The sequence below is a fragment of the Neoarius graeffei genome, chromosome 15 (assembly GCF_027579695.1).
Source record: "Neoarius graeffei isolate fNeoGra1 chromosome 15, fNeoGra1.pri, whole genome shotgun sequence".
In the NCBI taxonomy this organism is placed as follows: domain Eukaryota; kingdom Metazoa; phylum Chordata; class Actinopteri; order Siluriformes; family Ariidae; genus Neoarius; species Neoarius graeffei.
The window spans coordinates 40,952,831-40,972,920 of record NC_083583.1 but is presented as its reverse complement, the minus strand read 5'-3'; the positions used below and the strand labels follow the sequence as shown (position 1 = coordinate 40,972,920).

Here is a 20,090-nt window from a genome sequence, read left to right as displayed (position 1 = left end):
ACTATTTGTCGGCGCAGAATTAGGGGGATTGGTGATCCTCTTCCCATCTTTACTTCTGAGAGCCGCTGCCACTCCAAGATGCTCTTTTTATACCCAGTCATGTTAATGACCTATTGCCAACTGACCTAATGAGTTGCAATTTGGTCCTCCAGCTGTTCCTTTTTTGTACCTTTAACTTTTCCAGCCTCTTATTGCCCCTGTCCCAACTTTTTTGAGATGTGTTGCTGTCATGAAATTTCAAATGAGCCAATATTTGGCATGAAATTTCAAAATGTCTCACTTTCGACATTTGATATGTTGTCTATGTTCTATTGTGAATACAATATCAGTTTTTGAGATTTGTAAATTATTGCATTCTGTTTTTATTTACAATTTGTACTTTGTCCCAACTTTTTTGGAATCGGGGTTGCATTTTTGTAAAGTGTTACCCGTGTTTAATTTGTGTCATATGCAGTTGATCTGATATCAGATGCTAGTTCAGGGTTGTTATAAGTCCTGGAAAACCTGGAAATTTAGAATTGAGATTTTCAATCATGGAAAGTATGGGTGGCACCCTGGTGCAGTGGTTAGCACTGTCACCTCACAGCAAGAAGGTTCTGGGTTCAAACCTCACAGCTGACTGGGTCCTTTCTGTGTGGAGTTTGGATGTTCTTCCTGTGTCTGTGTGGGCTTCCTCCAGGTACTCCAATTTCTCCCACAGTTCAAAGGCATGCAGATTAGGTAAAATGCCCAGCCACTGGGGTTGCACAAGCCAGTGCACACTTAGTGCTGTATCCAAGCCTAGATAGACTTGGGAGGGTTGCATCAGGAAGGACATCCGGTGTAAAACCTACGCCAAGTCAAATATGCAGGACAGATCTGCTGTGGTGATCCCTAACAGGAGCAGCTGAAAGAAGAATTTAAGAGCATATTTTCTTCCCTGGGTGGCACGGTGGTGTAGTGGTTAGCACTGTCACCTTACAGCAAGAAGGTTCTGGGTTCGAGCCCAGTGGCCGACAGGGGCCTTTCTGTGCGGAGTTTGCATGTTCTCCCCGTGTCCGCGTGGGTTTCTTCCGGGTGCTCCGGTTTCCCACACAGTCCAAAGACATGCAGGTTAGGTTAACTGGTGACTCTAAATTGACCGTAGGTGTGAATGTGAGCATGAATGGTTGTTTGTGTCTATGTGTCAGCCCTGCGATGACCTGGCGACTTGTCCAGGGTGTACCCCGCCTCTCACCCGTAGTCAGCTGGGATAGGCTCCAGCTTGTCTGTGATCCTGCACAGGATAAGTGGTTACGAATAATGGATGGATGGATTTTCTTCCCTGCTGGTATCCCATAAATATGGATGGTATCAAACTTGGACGCTTTATGTACAGTACATTTACCTTTAAAATTCTATTTTTTGTAAACACAACCTGGAAAAAGTTTATGTATTTATGTATTTGTTTATGTATTTAAATAATGCTGATCTTTTTCTTACCAGATATTTTAAGATGTCCTTCCATCATGGAAAACGTCCTGGGAAAAGTCTTAGAAAATTATGTCTTGAAAAGACTTGGAAGCCTGTAGTTGCGTTTGTTGTGATGTCTGAGTTGTTTTGTGCATTTTATTCTCAGAAAGACTGTAGTGAGCCAGTCAGTCACATCCTGGCCTACCACCTCAGTGCGCGCAGTCAGCTGCAATACTTCATATCTCCAGAAGACCTTAGTTACAGGTGAGTCACACTGAGCAAATGTTTTGCACTGAGCAAATGAGTTGCACTTTCTTTGCTGTATGAGCACATACTAGAAAAAGTTTCAACAAAAACATGGTGATTTGTTTAAATTGTATCTTAAAAGTAAAAGGACAGACAAAAATGTCTTAGTAGTGCTAGCAATTTTGTGCCTCAGTCACAAGTAAAGTTTGAGTATTTTACCCCAAAAAGTGAAAAGGGTGGAAATTGCATATAAAGGTTTCATTCCAACTGTGTCACAGGAATATCGCCGATATTTTGATAGCCGGTATATGATTACAAACAGAACTGATTATGCACTTGTCCATTTTGCTATGGCACAAAGCTTTCCAAGAACATGATCAAAGCTTGATGTTCACTATTTGAGAAAATCACCCTTAGCTAGCAAAATTAAATTCAGACAGTTTAAGGGGGGGAGCCTGACAGTTTTTACCACCATGTTTGTTAAACTGGCTCTTGACATATATTCTATGCAGGAAGAAAGCCAAGACTGTGTTAGAAAGTAAATAAAACATTTTCTCATAATTTTGGTTTCTTTAAAAGCTAAGGTGTCAAAGTATGTTATAGGCACAAAAAAAAAGGCCAAAACCAGAGTTTTTCTTTTTCAGCTCCCAGAATTCAGCAACAGAGACAACTGGCAGGTTTTCCCAGACCAAATATCATATCATCCACATCCACTGTTATATAGTGGACACCACTCTGAGAACTATGGGCTTAGATTATTGCATAGATAATATATTTTTATCCCCAATGTGGCCCTGTGATGACCTGGCGACTTGTCCAGGGTGTACCCCGCCTTTCGCCCGTAGTCAGCTGGGATAGGCTCCAGCTTGCCTGCGACCCTGTAGAACAGGATAAAGCGGCTAGAGATAATGAGATGAGATGAGATCCCCAATGTGAAACACACATCACTACAGTAACAATAACAATAGCATTAGTGATTATCTAGTATATTTCACATATTTAACACACGCTCTACCAAAGTAATCAGGATAAAGCATAAACCTTAGACCACATGTTTTCCCCCATAATGGTCCACTACTAATATTATCATCTGTTTTAAATTGTCTCATGTCTCCCAGGCCTCATATATTCCTGGATATGCGGACGAGGTCAGCCAATGGCCTGCTGCTCCACATCACAGATAAGCAAGGTTTTGCTCATGTCGTCCTATTCATGAGTGGTGGCAGAGTCAAACTCTTTGTCAGCGATGGAACGTTGATCTACTATCAGAAGAAGATTAATAATGGTGCCTGGCACAATGTACGTCACTGAATCCACGATCTTTGGATGCAGAATGACATTATAGGATTGTAACATTGTACAGAATATACATCATTTATATCTGATGGTTCAGTCTCAGTGAAATTTATACTACACTCTAATAGTGATCTCAAGCACAAAGTCCTTTGATTGAAAAGAACAAAACATGAAATTGTTCAGTGCTGTGCGTCTCTTGGATTTGAGTTTTGAAATGCTACTCTATAGCTAATAGGTATGAAGTTTGTAGCTGGCATCTGAGGGTTGTTGTTTTTTTGTCATTTCTTGACAGATCAGGTTTAGTGTTGAGCAGAACATCACACACCTAGTAGTTGATGGTTTTCAGGCGTCAGATGGACAACTGCAAAAGGATGAAGGGATCTCGATGGAGCTTCAGCCCCCTGTTTATTTTGGAGATGGAAAGATTCAATCAATCACTGGCACTCAGGCATGTTATAATACTTTCTTATTTACAGTACATCTGAACAGCACAATGAAATTCTTCTTTCAGCGCAAAGAAAGTCCTAGCCTTTCTCTTTCAGGGCAAACGTTTCCCACAGAAGAGTGTGATAGGATGCATCCGCAACATCAGGTTTAACAATGTTCTCATGGGAGAGCCAGCTGTCAATCATGGAGGAGCTCCTTGTTTTGATGGGGTAATTGAGGAAGGGGCGTACTTCGCTGGTGGCGGCTCTCACGTCATTTTAGGTTAGGACTTCATATACAGAATGATATTTCATTTCATTTAAATTCAGAGTAGATTTGGAGCAGTATTATGAAATCTATCAATCACAGTTGTTTATTTTTGTTTATAACTAAGTGCAAGAATGAAATTATCCTGTTATGGAAACTAATGAGTGAAAAATTAAAGGAAATCCAATATAATTTGTGAGGATGAAATGCTTTCACACATCAAATTTAGAGTGAAAAGGTTTTCTATAAACATGTAGTACAATATAATAGTTATAATTCATTAAGCACATCTTTAATTACATTTAATTAAAAGAAACTGAGCAATTCGCATAACTATTTATGTACCAGTTTATGTCAACACCTGAATGACACTCATTGTTTCACTCATTGTTTAATGGAACAACTTTTCCCCCCCAGAGAAACACTTTATGTTGGGTGCTGAGTTTGATTTAACTTTTGAAGTTCGTCCCAGAAACAAGACTGGCTTAATTTTCTACTGCAGAGGTCCCCAAGGTCACAGGTTCAGTGTTTTCCTGAAGAAAGGCACAGTAAGTCTCTGGTTAGAGTTTGTTGTGGGTATTATAGGTGTCTTTATGATTTTAGTATCCATTATTTGTTTCAATATTTGTTGTGTTTCATGAGCAGCAGAATTAGTTACAAATAATTATAGCAGGATATTTATGAAACTTTTACAGTTGAAAGAACTAATGTCACAGTGTTTATCAATTATCCAGTCACATTGTGATTTTCCTGCGATGTCTTAGCCTGGCAAGCCAGACTAAATGTGAATATTTAGTCTGGCCTCGATCCGTAGACATTTCCGATGGGTGTGGGAGGAACAAACCGCTGTCTTTCAAACTGTCTCTGTGCGTATAGGCCAACGCTCTGACCAATCAGCGCAACAGTGACTGTGATGTAGTCAGAGCGCGCAGTGGGGGAGACCTTGAAATAAATAATTTTTCAAAATGCGTATTAATTAATAAACAGGTTCTAGATATTAAGAAGCTTGGAGATAATGACCACAAGTTTGGAGTCTGTACCACATACTTAACATACACTCTTATTTTTTTCAAGTGTTTTTCAAGGGTTTGCTTAAACTGTTTTTGAGAGTTTTTATTTAGTGGTGTTTGGTGAAATAATTTCCCTTAAATTTAAAATAACGGGAAAATAAGAAACAATCAAAAAGTAATGTTTCAAAGCTGTTTATTAATTCTTCATACTGCACAAACTAGCCCCATCCTTTTGGCTACGAGCGGAGCCAGCTGGTAGATCAGACTTTTGCCATAGCTGGTCGGCAAAACAGCGAAAACGTCCTTCTTGAAAAGGAATGAGCGGAGAGCCTCTTCCTGCTCATGTTTCAACGAAAACTCCAAGTCTAATTCTTCTAAAACTGATTCCAAAGCGGAGTCAAACGCGCACTGTTCAATAGAAGTTGCCATCTTTCCTGTTGTGCTTTCTCCAGCGTCGCGTAGCTTTGTCGTCACTCCTGCAAAAGCCCGCCCAAAGAATCCAAACAAAAACTTTGCGTTGTGATTGGCGGGCACGATTTGATGCCCAGGGTGTTTTTGTTTATATAGTGCGAGGCTAGACCCACTCGCTAGGCAAAAATATTTTTGGCCGCTAGGCGGGTGGGTCTAGTTTACTAGGCTAGCGATGTCTGACTGTTTTCTTAATTCCAGGCTTCCTTTTACACTTTTCTGACCCAGAAAAATAAACTTGACCCCCATTTAGAATACAGATGTTCAGACATGTCTCTTTTCTTTGAATGCGTACAGAGGGGTTGGGGGTCACTTAGGGGAAGGGAAAAATTATTTTTATGTTTTTATAGCAATTTCCATTTTGCTTGCAGGCAACAGATAGCAAACTGCTGCCAAATGCTCAATATCATACCTAAGCCTCCCTCTCAAAACATGTCCTGTTATGTATAATATGTTGTTAAGAGCTTGGAGTTGCTTTCTTTGAATAATGACAAGAGTTTGTTACTGACTGTGCCGGCTTACATGTGTGATTGTAGATGGTGGTCCAGATGAACGATGGTGCAGGAGACTACAGCACCTCCGTGACTCCACTGCGACTCTGTATGGAATCCTTCCATCATGTGACAGGTAACATTTTTACTCCTGATCCCAGAGGACTGGTTTCTAAAAATTCTACTCTACATTGCCAAAATTGATCTCAGCCAAATTAGTATATAATTGAAACAAAATGGTCCCAAAATACTTTGTTTTGTATGATGCTGTATGTTTACACAGTGTCAGTTTATGGGCAGCATTTTTCGCTGGGGTCAGAAAAGCATTGTCATGTTCACACCCAACAGCACAGCACAACACTAGACACATTTTACTCATTTGGCAGATACATTTTTTAATCTATAGCATTTCAAATGAGCTGTATTTTGCACTAGAACCAGACTGATTTTGTCACCTATGACGAAGAAATGTAATCACATAAGAACTGACTTTTTTTTTTTTAGTGGAACAACACAGAGTGATTGAGATTAGACACTGACCCTGAAACCACCACCTTGTCAGTGGAAAAGGGCAGTTAGAGTTCTATAAAACAAGGGCTAAGAATTGGTAGAGGGAGAGTAGGAATGGGAGGACAGTAATCTTTTTTTACATACTTTTTGTCATCAGTGACCAAAAAAGGAAACGTCCTCAAGCTAAAGATGGGACAAAATTCCAACAGTGCAGTTGGGCCTCATGTGCATTCCCCTTCCAAGACTCCTCACACACTTTACATTGGCGGCGTGCCAGGTAAACTCACAAAAATACATTTGTTTTTTGTTCAAGCATCTTTGAACAGTGTTAAATATAGGCAATATCACAATATAATACCACATGTCCTTTTTTAATATCAAGATAACATTTAGAGGACAGTGTGAGAGATGTGCATGCATTGTTGTTCAGGATAATATGGTTGGTTAAAGTTAGCACTATATGTAGCGGGAGGTTAAATGTAAATAAATGTTTGGCAGTAATTACATCTGTACTCTACTATTTTGTTAATGATTTTTCATTCATATTGTCAATGCAGCGACCAAACGGAAGAGGGTGCCTGTATGGAGCTCCTACATGGGATGTTTGAGAAAAGTGCAAATAAATCAGGCTGCTCTTTCATTTAAGTCTGTTAACAGTGTGTTCGGTTCTGTCAACATCAATGAGTGTCCGGCAGCATAGTATAAAACCTGTTTATTTTATTAATGTTTATTCTGCCCAATTTATTATAATTATTTGATTATGTCTAAAGTTCAATTCAATTGATTATGAGGAACAAGACACAAAAGGTAGTACTAAGTTCAATGAAAGTGTGAGTATATTGTGAATAAGAATCCTGGCATCAGCACAGAACAGACTTTATTATTATAGCAGCAGCAGTTCTTAGGTACAAATCTACAGTATCCAGGGGAGATTATTCACAGAAGCTAGGCTGAGGCTTGGACAACTGTTTTGGGGCAATGTTTACAGTATTCATGTAGAACCAACTGGGGTGCTTTTTTGATGCCGAATGTTAATGTTCATTTGGGATTTTAGACAACATTTACACAAATATAATGAAAATGCCTTGGTAATTAACAGTGGCCAGGTTTCCTTTTGTTTTTTTCCATTGGTGTAACAAGTGCTTACCAGTTTCTGCCAGTGCTCACCTTGATGAAAGCATGTTTTCAACGGGTCCATAATTAGTTTCATAGTAAAAGCAAAAGTATGAATAAAGACACAATTTTTAAAAAGTATTCTGATGTTCTGTGAGATTAAATATTCTCTTTGAGTGTATAAGCTCTGATTTTGATCTTTCGTAATTTATTAATGCAGTGTGTGCATTAATGGGTGTATGTGCTTATCTCATTCATCTCCACCCAGTATTACTGTTTCAAAAGGAACTTTAAATATCAAATATCATATAACAATGCCAAAGCAGTACAAATAATATTGATTTTGCTGTAGAATGTTTTATACAGTTTTGTATTTTATGTATATTAAGCTCATGCTTTGCGTTTAGTAGTTTATAAAATTACATTTTATATTGATTATATATACCAGTCCAGCATCACATTAATGGTATAACTATTCAACTTATATCTTATATATATATATATATATATATATATATATATATATATATATATATATCTCCTTCTCACCCCCGGCGGGGGGGTGGTATCCATATCATCCTCAAGCTCGGGTCCTCTACCAGAGGCCTGGGAGTTTGAGGGTTCTGCGCAGTATCTTCGATGTTCCTAGTACTGCGCTCTTCTGGACTGAGGCTTCAGATGTTGTTCCTGGGATTTGCTGGAGCCACTCTCCCAGTTTGGGGGTTACTGCCCCAAGTGCCCCCACTACCACGGGGACCACGCAAACCTTGACCTTCCACATCCGTTCCAGCTGCTCTTTCAACCCTTGATACTTCTCAAGTTTCTCATGTTCCTTCTTCCTGATGTTGGCATCAGCTGGGATCACCACATCTATCACCACCACCCTCTTCTGCTCTTTGTCCACCACCACTATGTTAGCCAGGATCTGTTTGTCAGTCTGGAAGCTGAAGTCCCACAGAACCTTGACCCTGTTCTGTGATGACCTTGGCCCTGTGATGACCTGGCGACTTGTCCAGGGTGTACCCCGCCTTTCGCCCGTAGTCAGCTGGGATAGGCTCCAGCTTGCCTGCGACCCTGTAGAAGGATAAAGCGGCTAGAGATAATGAGATGAGATGAGACATAAAGTTGAATAGTACAGTATATACATAATACACTCGCTGATCACTATTTGGAACACCTGTACACCTACTCATTTGACAGCAGTGCTATGCATAAAATTATTCAAATACAAGCCAACAGCTTCCAGAAAATGTGATCTGAGTGATTTTGACCGTGGCATGATTGTTGGTTCAAAATGGGCTGATTTGAATATTTCTATAACATCCAGTGAGCGATAGCTCTGCAGACAGAACCAAGTGATGAGAGACATCAACAGAGAATGGCCAGACTGGTTTGAGCTGACAGAAAGGCTACAGTCACTCTGATAAACACTCTGTACAGTTGTAGTCTAGAAAAGCATCTCAGAATGCTCAACACATCAAACCTTGAGGTGGATGGGCTACAACAGCAGAAGAGCACATCAGATTCCACTTCTATCAGGCAAGAACAGAAAGCTGAAGCTGCAGTGGGCACAGGCTCACCAAAACTGGACAGTTGAAGACTGAAAAAACATAGCCTGGTCTGATGAATCTCGGTCGATGGCACACAGATGGTCCCAACCTGGCTTGTGTCAATGGTCTAAGCTGGTGGGGGTGGTGTAATGGTGCAGGGAATATTTTCTTAGCATACTTTGGGCCTGTTAATACCAATCTAATGTCACTTGAATGCCATAGCCTATTTGAGTATTGCTGCTGACCATGTGCATACATTCATGGCCACAGTTTACTCATCTTCTAATAGCTACTTCCAGCATGAGCTCAAATATGATAATGAATTCAACGTTCTTCAGTGGCCTTCCCAGTCACCAGATCTGAATCCAGTAGAATACCTTTGGGATGTGGTAGAAGGGAGATTTGTAACATGAACAAGCACCTTAAAAATCTACAGGAACTGCGTGATGCAGTCATGTAAACATGGACCAGAATTTCAAACAAATGTTTCCAACATCTTGTGGAATCCATGCCACGAAGAATTGAGGCTGTTTTGAGAGCAGATTGCAGCTCTACCCGGTATTGCTATAGTATAGTGTTCCGAATAAAGTGGTCAGTTAGTGTATATAGATATACATACACAGTACTGTAAATGCTGAGTGCTGATTGGTTGGGAAGCTCATCTCATCTCATTATCTCTAGCCGCTTTATCCTTCTACAGGGTCGCAGGCAAGCTGGAGCCTATCCCAGCTGACTACGGCCGAAAGGCGGGGTACACCCTGGACAAGTTGCCAGGTCATCACAGGGCTGACACATAGACACAGACAACCATTCACACTCACACCTACGGTCAATTTAGAGTCACCAGTTAACCTAACCTGCATGTCTTTGGACTGTGGGGGAAACCGGAGCACCCAGAGGAAACCCACACAGACACGGGGAGAACATGCAAACTCCGCACAGAAAGGCCCTCGCCGGCCACGAGGCTCGAACCCAGGACCTTCTTGCTGTGAGGCGACAGCGCTAACCTCTACACCACCGTGCCGCCCCGATAGAAGCTTTATTTCTCAATAATAATCTCATCTCATCTCATTATCTGTAGCCGCTTTATCCTGTTCTACAGGGTCGCAGGCGAGCTGGAGTCTATCCCAGCTGACTACGGGCGAAAGGCAGGGTACACCCTGGACAAGTCGCCAGGTCATCACAGGGCCGACACATAGACACAGACAACCATTCACACTCACATTCACACCTGTGGTCAATTTAGAGTCACCAGTTAACCTAACCTGCATGTCTTTGGACTGTGGGGGAAACCGGAGCACCCGGAGGAAACCCACGCGGACACGGGGAGAACATGCAAACTCCGCACAGAGGCTCGAACCCAGGACCTTCTTGCTGTGAGGCGACAGCACTAACCTCTACACCACCGTGCCGCCCCGATAGAAGCTTTATTTCTCAATAATAATAATTATAATATGTGAATATTTGACATACTATGGAGCCTGGAAGCTGCAAAATGCCTATGAATTTCTTATATTTGAACTACATACACTTCACATAGACTTCTTTTTCTGTTGTGTATTTAAAGGTTTTTCCAAATTGTTTTGCTTGTTTACAACTTGAACTTGGCGGCACGGTGGTGTAGTGGTTAGCGCTGTCGCCTCACAGCAAGAAGGTCCTGGGTTCGAGCCCCAGGGCCGGCGAGGGCCTTTCTGTGTGGAGTTTGCATGTTGTCCGCGTGGGTTTCCTCCGGGTGCTCCGGTTTCCCCCACAGTCCAAAGACATGCAGGTTAGGTTAACTGGTGACTCTAAATTCACCACAGGTGTGAATGTGAGTGTGAATGGTTGTCTGTGTCTATGTGTCGGCCCTGTGATGACCTGGCGACTTGTCCAGGGTGTACCCCGCCTTTCGCCCGTAGTCAGCTGGGATAGGCTCCAGCTTGCCTGCGACCCTGTAGAAGGATAAAGCGGCTAGAGATAATGAGATGAGATGAGATGAGTTTTTGTCAGCTTCCAAGCTCCATAATTCACATAGGATAATTGTTATAGCATACGTTATCTGATGCAATCTGGCAACCGTGGTTGAATGCACAGTGTGAGAAGGTGATCCAGTTCAATGATAGGCTGTGACTTGCTGACACGAGTTGCCAGATTGAGGGTGTTTACGAATAATTAATTATATTCAGCAAATTTATCTGAAACTCAGTTCAAACAAAAACTAATGTTGCTTTATGAAGGTGTGAATTAGTATTGTTATTTTAATACATTTTAGAAGTCTATCCCTTATTAATACATAGGGAGTTGGGAAGGGTTTATGAACAATTATTGTAAATGGTAGTAAGCGGTGAAATCTGGCAACCCTGCCATTCTTTGCTTTTTGGTGCGCCGCTTCTGGAAAGTCCGGCAGAAATGAATGAGAAGCGAAAATATTTCACTGTATTTCGAGTTCATGCTGCTGGGAGGATTATCACACGGCGTGAATGATCAGGATGGTAAAAAAAAATTAAAAATAAATTGATGTTATAGTTAATTTGAAACAATATGACAGATTTAGAGTAGATGAATGTGACGGATTGCACTATGCAGAGGACGTTCGGCCTGAACAGCGGTGTTTTTCTTCTCACAAAATAGGCTTTGCCAGCTCAATCTCTGCTAAAACACACGCTGATAGGGTTTTGGCAAGCGCACGAAAACTGGAGACATTTTTGTGAATTGTTTAATATCATTTTAGGCTACGTTCCGGACTATTTTAGGACTGGGCTGTCATTTTAATGGTTTCTCTACGCTTAGTATTCGTTGTTAATCACCCTTCTGTATGAGCGCATGCGCAATGGCAGGCCGCGAGCAGCATCAGCAGCTGGAGATGAAGGCAGAGCTGGATGATGCAGAAATGGCATTGCAGGGCATAAGTATGCTCCTCAACAATGGGTTCAAAGAAAGCGACGAGCTCTTCAGGAGATACAGGTAGGTCTAATACAGCGAGGCTACATTTGATTTTCTGCAACATACCAGTCAGTTTAATGACCAGTTCTAGCAGATGTGAGAAATCACCAAACGTACAGAACAGGGTAGTATACACAAGTGTGTAGCTCAGGGGTTGCCAGTACCACTGTAGGTCACCTTTGGCCACTCAAATAAGACATTTTATCATCATCATTGTTGTTGTTGTGTTGTCGTCAGTGTATGTCTTCCATCCATCCATCCATCCATCCGTTCATTATCTCTAGCTGCTTATCCTGTACAGGGTCGCAAGCGAGCTGGAGCCTATCCCAGCTGACTATGGGCGAGAGGCAGGGTACACCCTGGTTATCGCAGGGCTGACACAGAGACAAACAACCATTCACACCTACGGTCAATTTAGAGCCACCAGTTAGCCTAACCTTCATGTCTTTGGACTGTGGGGGAAACCAGAACACCCGGAGGAAACCCACGCAGACACGGGGAGAACATGCAAACTCCACAGAAAAAAGGCCCTCACCGGCCACTGGGCTCGAACCCAGGACCTTCTTGCTGTGAGACAACAGTGCTAACCGCTACACCACTGTGCCGCCCCAGCATGTGTCTTATGAGGTGAAATTGAACGATTTGGCAAATCTTGCTCTGATAGGTTAGTACGAATAATAACAAAACTCTCACTACAGTATCTCTGTTAAATCTGAAAGATCATTCTGTCATTCTTTGACTGCAAGGATTGTCAAGAAGTGTAATGTCCTGCTGGAACAAGCAAGTTTAGCAAGCTAACACAAATGCAAACTATTCCTTCGCTCTACTGACCACATTATTTGGAGGCAGGACTTTAGATTTCTTCACTTTGTTATTAGCTGCTGTTAGCTTATGATATTGCATTCATAATGCTAACATGCTTCATAAGATGTTAAAGTTAGTTAAAATCCTTCCCATGCCATGTGGCGCATCGGGCGGCGCTGATCTCCGTTTCCGTAGCCCTCGGCCTCTCGCCTATTACATAGCTAGGGTTACAGTGGGGGGCTAGTCCTCTGGTAACCACGAGAGTTTAACTCCCCACTCGCATCTGTATTGCAGCGTGCCTTGCCGGATAGTAGTAGGTACCATTTTTATGATGGTCTTTGGTATGACCCGACCGTGAATAGAACTCACGATCGAGAGACAGGCACGTTAACCACTAGGCCACTAGCCGGTCATAAGATGTAGCCAAATGTTATGTTGCATATGAATTCTTTTTGTAGTTTGGTAAATGACAAAAAAAATGTTGCTTAGGTGTGGGCCTGATAAGGATCCTACTCAAGCCATGTACAGATGGTGGAGTAACATTATGTTATGCAGGTTACCATTTTGCCCCACCCTCGGTTTCCACACCATGCCCTAACCTGGCCACATCATTCTACTGTAAAATGTCTGGCTATGCCCCTGATTGCATAAACACTGAAGTGCATATGTTATCATAACACATTAATCCTTGTCTTGTACAAATATGATCCACTATGATATTATTTCCAGAAATCTGTGTTCGCTTTATAAGGTGTGTGACTTGAGCTATTGTTGAAATAATTTTTGACCCAGTCCTGCATCAGTTAACAGGATTTGGAGCAGGGGTGTCCACCTTCAGTCCATTTTGGTGACTTCCTTTTAATTTAATTATCCAGTTCTCTAGGACTCCCCAGTGTACAGGCATGCATCATACACACGCAAAAAGTTCCCAGTTGGCATAAAGAAACTCCATTTAAAAGGAATTAATGTGGACATGCAGACACTGTGATACTCAAATTCAATACCATGTTTTGCCAATTCAGTGGAGAAACAGCAGCTTGTCTTGCTTATAAAATGTGAAACAATATTGAGACAAATTCCTAATTTATATTAGTGTCTATGGCTAATAAATTAGATTCAGATTCAGGTCATGTTTGTGTATTATATGGCTGCTACATCCTTGCTGTGATCATTAAGCCATATTGTATGTTCTTATATATTGTATATTCTTTTGCTACATGTGGTAAACCATCTAGTTGTGATTTCTTTGTTATCCTTTATAATTTATAGTAACCAAGAAAAACAGGAACTTGTAGCAAACAGGAAAATGTGGTAATTACAAATGAGCTGATTCCTTGTTTGTAATATTTTCTCTTTACAGGACCCAAAGTCCCTTGATGAGCTTCGGAGCCAGTTTCGTGTCCTTCCTGGTCAGTGTTTCTTATGAACCTCAGGGCTGTACTACAAAAACATCGGTCTGTGCGATGAATGAATTTGCCACAGGAACATGCGTGTTTTGCCTGTGTGTGTGTTTGGCATGTGTGTGACACAGAGTCATTTGTTTATATGAAGCCAAGCACAATCCCAGTTTCCACAGAATCGAGCTAGCTAGCAGTATTGGGCAATAGCTTTGCTACAGTAACGACGTTACTAGTTTAACTACATTTTTCAGTAGTGTGGTGGTAATGTCGCTGTTTTCTGAATCAAATAACTTTTCGGTAGTGAAGCTCTTTTATCGATGAAATACAGTGGTAGCATAAACTACATTTTCCTGAGAATTTCTCAAGCAGATCTTTCTACTGTAGTCTGCATAAAACTAGAGGTCAAAATATTTTTAAATTCATTTTGACTGTGTATGTAGCCACTGAAGTACTTCTGTATGATCCTGAGATGAGGCGGGTGATGTAAACACACACAGATTTTATATATATATAATTAGACACCTGCAATTTGTGTTTGTATTATTTGCTTGTTTTTGTTGCCAAATTGGTTTTAGACTAGTATGGGTCATGATCACAAGCTATTGTTTAATAAACAGTTGAACTGAACATTTTATCTGTGTATCTGTTTGACTAACAGATATAGATCGCTTCGACTTGCCATGAAGTTGGTTCAGTTAAATACATTTAAAAAGTAGCATTTTTTGTAGTAAGCTACTTTTGCCATGTTGGTGTAGCTTAGCTTGCTACATTTCTCTGGGGTGTGAGGAAGAAACTCAACGAGAACCACTGTCAAATGAAATTAAAAGTAAAACGAATGAGAACATTTCCAGGTGTGTGTGTGTTACAGTGCTCAGCGTAAATGAGTACACCCCCTTTGAAAAGTAACATTTTAAACAATATCTCAATGAACACAATTTCCAAAATGTTGATAAGACAAAGTTTAATATAACATCTGTTTAACTTATAACAGGAAAGTAAGGTTAATAATATAAACTTAGATTACACATTTTTCAGTTTTACTCAAATTAGGGTGGTGCAAAAATGAGTACACCCCACAACAAAAACTACTACATCTAGTACTTTGTATGGCCTCCATGATTTTTAATGACCGCACCAAGTCTTCTAGGCATGGAATGAGCAAGTTGGTGACATTTTGCAACATCAGTCTTTTTCCATTCTTCAACAATGACCTCTTTTAGTGACTGGATGCTGGATGGAGAGTGATGCTATAATATATAAAATGTGTGTGTGTGTGTGTGTCGTAGTCCAAGTCATTAAAAAAAATTGAGTCGAGTCCAAGAACAAGGCTGTTTTAATGGCTGTTTTAGCGTCATTAACATTAGTTTGTTCCTGAACATGACGTATGAACAGGTGAATATGCATTCTCTTTGTCAGGGAGTGCGAAGTATTCTGTCAGAGATGGTTGGGAGACGGATGTAGGTACAGAAGGTGTGTTTATTAATACAAGTGAAGACAGGTAAACAATCCAGAACGGCAGGCAAAATCGTGAAACAGGCAGTAGGTCGAGCGAGGCACAAACAGGCTATCAGAGACTAAACCAAATAAGGCTCAGTAACGTGTCAGCGACACAACTCAATACTTCGTAAAGTAAGTGCATTTTCACAGTTTTTATATAGGCATGCTGATGGCACCTTAATCCAGTGCAGGTGCAAGTCATCTATGGGGCATGCATGAGAGTCCGCTTGGCGCACGCGCTGTCCAGAGCGCACTCGAGAGTCTGTCTGATGCACACACCAAGGCGCACAGGTGTGACACTTTTGCATGAAATTAGTACAAAAATTAATGTAGATATAAATATCTTATGCCAAATTATTATGGTATGTTCCAAAAAATAAAGAAAAAATCAGAGTCCTCGTCTCCAGTTTACGAGTCCGAATGCAGTTAATGCACGAGTTTGAGTCAGAGTCATGTGATCAAGTCCAAGTCAAGTCATGAGTCCTTAAAATTAGGGCACGATTCAGACTTGAGTACTACAAGCGTGGTATATTTATGTATGTGCAGTTGTTGGCACTGTCGCCTCACAGCAAGAAGGTTTTGGGTTCGAGTCCTGTACTTGACTGGGGCCTTTTTGTGTGGAGTTTGCATGTTCTCCTCATGCCTGCATGGATTTCCTCTGAGGGCTTCGGTTTCCTCCCACAGTCCAAAAATATGGAGATTAGGTCATCTAGCTATAATTGCCCATAGGTGTGAATGGTTGTTCATCTCTGTGCTAACCCTGTGATGGATTGGTGACCTGTCCAAGGTGTACCCCACCTCTCGCCCAATCTCAGCTGGGACTGGCTCCAGCTCACCTGTGACCCGCAATGGATAAGTGGTACAGAAAATGAATGTGTGTGTGTGAACAGGTGGTCTTGGAAAACCCAGCATATATTCCTGTGGCTGAATTCTGGAAAATCAGGTTTTAACCTACTTTGACATCTCTCCTTGAAGAAAGTCTCATCTCATTATCTGTAGCCGCTTTATCCTGTTCTACAGGGTCGCAGGCGAGCTGGAGCCTATCCCAGCTGACTACGGGCGAAAGGCGGGGTACACCCTGGACAAGTCGCCAGGTCATCACAGGGCTCATTAAGAAAGTATTAGTATATTTTACTAAAACGTCGGAGTGGGAATGTGTTTATTTCGGTACTTTCTAACCTTCCTTTGGGTGCCTGCCACACAGTGAATCGTGCTTTGATCGAGTTCCTGGATAGCTACATGCCATAGTGAAATAGACATAAGCCTAATCAGATTAGTCTGCAAACAGATACCAGCTGTCAAAATGTCACCTATGCTCTGTCATATCGTCATCAAAACAGAGAAGAGCACTCGTATACTTAGTACAGACTACAGCAGACAATGTTTTAAAATGTTTAAATGACAATTATGAAGACAGAACTAAAATGAAATTTTGTCAACAGAGCAAAACTGAAGATCAGAAGCAACAGAGACCAGTCGTGTAAAGAAATGACCAAGATAAGGCTTGTGTTTGAATGTCGTTACTGACTTTTACTTCAGGCGGTGAGACAGACCCTCTTGTGGATAATCAAAGTGAGAACTCCTTTCCTTTTGCAAACTCATAATTCTTTCAAAATTAGCACTAATATTGTTTTTCTGTCTGTAGTTTAGTTTATAACTGTCGTGCTATGTGAGACATATTTCAGTGGGATTGGAATGAAGTCTTTTAAATGGGATTTTCTCCCTTATCACTTTTGGCAGTAAGGAAATTTTAAAACAACTTAAGTTTTTAAAATGGTAGCGATGCAAAAGAGAAAAACATTTCAGTTCAGAAATATCTGTACATTCCATAACTATATCCAGTATATAGTTGGAAAAAAGAGTAGGGAGACCAGAGAAAGAGTAGGAGAAAGATTTTCCACAATTACATACAGTGATGTTTGAAAGTTTGTGAACCCTTTAGAATTTTCGGTATTTCTGTGTAAATATGACCTAAAATATCATCAGATTTTCACACAGGCCCTAAAAGTAGATAAAGAGAACCCAGTTAAATAAATGAGACAAAAATATAATACTTTGTCATTTATTTATTGAGGAAAATGATCTACTATTACATATCTGTAAGTGGCAAAAGTATGTGAACCTCTAGGATTAGCAGTTAATTTGAAGGTGAAATTCGAGTCAGGTGTTTCCAATCAATGGGATGACAATCAGGTGTGAGTGGGCACCCTGTTTTATTTAAAGAACAGGGATCTATCAAAGTCTGATCTTCACAACACATTTGTGGAAGTGTATCATGGCACGAACAAAAGATTTCTGAGGACCTCAGAAAAAGCGTTGTTGATGCTCATCAGGCTGTAAAAGGTTACAAACCCATCTCTAAAGAGTTTGGACTCCACCAATCCACAGTCAGACAGATTGTGTACAAATGGAGGAAATTCAAGATCATTGTTACCCTCCCCAGGAGTGGTCGACCAACAAAGATCACTCCAAGAGCAAGGCGTGTAATAGTCAGCGAGGTCACAAAGGACCCCAGGGTAACTTCTAAGTAACTGAAGGCCTCTCTCACATTGGCTAATGTTAATGTTCATGAGTCCACCATCAGGAGAACACTGAACAACAATGGTGTGCATGGCAGGGTTGCAAGGAGAAAGCCGCTGCTCTTCAAAAAGAACATTGCTGCTTGTCTGCAGTTTGCTAAAGATCATGTGGACAAGCCAGAAGGCTATTGGAAAAATGTTTTGTGGATGGATGAGACCAAAATAGAACTTTTTGGTTTAAATGAGAAGCGTTATGTTTGGAGAAAGGAAAACACTGCATTCCAGCATAAGAACCTTATCCCATCTGTGAAACATGGTGGTGGTAGTATCATGGTTTGGGCCTGTTTTGCTGCATCTGGGCCAGGACGATTTGCCATCATTGATGGAACAATAAATTCTGAATTATACCAGTGAATTCTAAAGGAAAATGTCAGGACATCTGTCCATGAACTGAATCTCAAGAGAAGGTGGGTCATGCAGCAAGACAAGAACCCTAAGCACACAAGTTGTTCTTCCAAAGAATGGTTAAAGAAGAATAAAGTTGTTTTGGAATGGCCAAGTCAAAGTCCTGACCTTAATCCAATCGAAATGTTGTGGAAGGACCTGAAGCGAGCAGTTCATGTGAGGAAACCCACCAACATCCCAGAGTTGAAGCTGTTCTGTACGGAGGAACGGGCTAAAATTCCTCCAAGCCGGTGTGCAGGACTGATCAGCAGTTACCGGAAATGTTTAGTTGCAGTTATTGTTGCACAAGGGGGTTACACCAGATACTGAAAGCAAAAGTTCACATACTTTTGCCACTCACAGATATGTACTGTAATTTTGGATCATTTTCCTCAATAAATAAATGACCAAGTATAATATTTTTGTCTCATTTGTTTAACTGGGTTCTATTTATCTACTTTTAGGACTTGTGTGAAAATCTGATGTTTTAGGGCATATTTATGCAGAAATATAGAAAATTTTAAAGGGTTCACAAACTGTCAAGCACCACTGTAGGCCTGTATCATGACCACATATGGCAGAGCTGCTGCTCTGTAATGCAAACATTAATGTCATTACCTGCCCTCACAAGCGGAAGGAATAGCATAAGAAGGCGGAGGAGAGAAGCCCATTAAATATAATCAGTACAAATCAACAAGAAGGGTTCATTATGTTCGGGACAGGAATAGCGCTTAAAGAAGTCAAGAAGTAAAATGAATTAAATTGAATTCTTAATATTTGTCTATAGTAGTTTTGTAAACATAGAGGCCCTGATTCTCTGATCCCAAACAAGACCCAAGTTTTCTTGTGCTGGTGAAGTAGGAAGATGGAATAAATCATGTGTTATGTGTTCAGTGAAGGACGTGTAGAGATGCTCTTGGCACGTGCACTGATTGTTATATAGTGTTTTAATAGTTTTTTTTTTTTTAAAGTACATTCATACAGTATGTCGGTCGCATTCTGCCATGTCAGGAATTCTTCCTTTCCTTTTTCCTGTTTTTCTGTCTGTCAAAGTGTCTTTGTGTATCTTAAGAATGGTTCTTTGTTGTTAGTATTTGTGTTCACTTCCTCTGATTAGCACATTTCCCCCCTCTCGCTTTCCTTGGGTTTATTATGCTTGATAATATAATCTGAGTTTGCAGATGAAAATGCATATTTCCTGTTTCACCACCAGTGGAATATTTTATCAGTTAGAAACATTCAGTTCATTAGTAAGTAAATAAATAGTGTTGTACCAGACGTTGGATAGTGGGATTATAATTTGGTTATGTACATAGTAATGCTAAGGAAAGTTTGCTATTGGAATCATGCCATATGTCAAGTTAAGCATATTTGAAATATTTCTGCTGTCCACTTCATGCACACCCTGGCTAGTATGACACAAACGGGTCATTGTTTTGCTTTTTTCTTTCATTTACCCACAACACAGTAAGATGTACACCAATCAGCCATAACATTAAAATAACTGACAGGTAAAGTGAATTACATTGATTATGTTGTTACAAGATGTACCATTTTGGAGATGCTCAGACCCAGTAATCTAGCCAACACAATTTGGCCCTTGTCAAAGTTGCTCAGATCCTTACGCTTGCCCATTTTTCCTGCTTCCAACACCTCAACTTCAAGAACTGACTGTTTTCTTGCTGCCTAATATATC

General features: G+C 40.8%; 1 protein-coding gene across 1 annotated transcript in view; it reads left to right on the top strand.

The window, feature by feature from the left end:
• The first annotated feature begins 11,259 nt into the window (after positions 1–11,259).
• ttc39c (tetratricopeptide repeat domain 39C) overlaps positions 11,260–20,090 on the top strand; it is a 30,107-nt gene continuing 21,276 nt past the window's right edge. The window contains exons 1-2 of the mRNA XM_060940522.1: positions 11,260–11,751; positions 13,895–13,943. Coding sequence (XP_060796505.1) covers positions 11,603–11,751; positions 13,895–13,943 — 198 coding nt within the window. The 5' untranslated portion in view covers positions 11,260–11,602. The remainder of the gene's footprint in view (positions 11,752–13,894; positions 13,944–20,090) is intronic.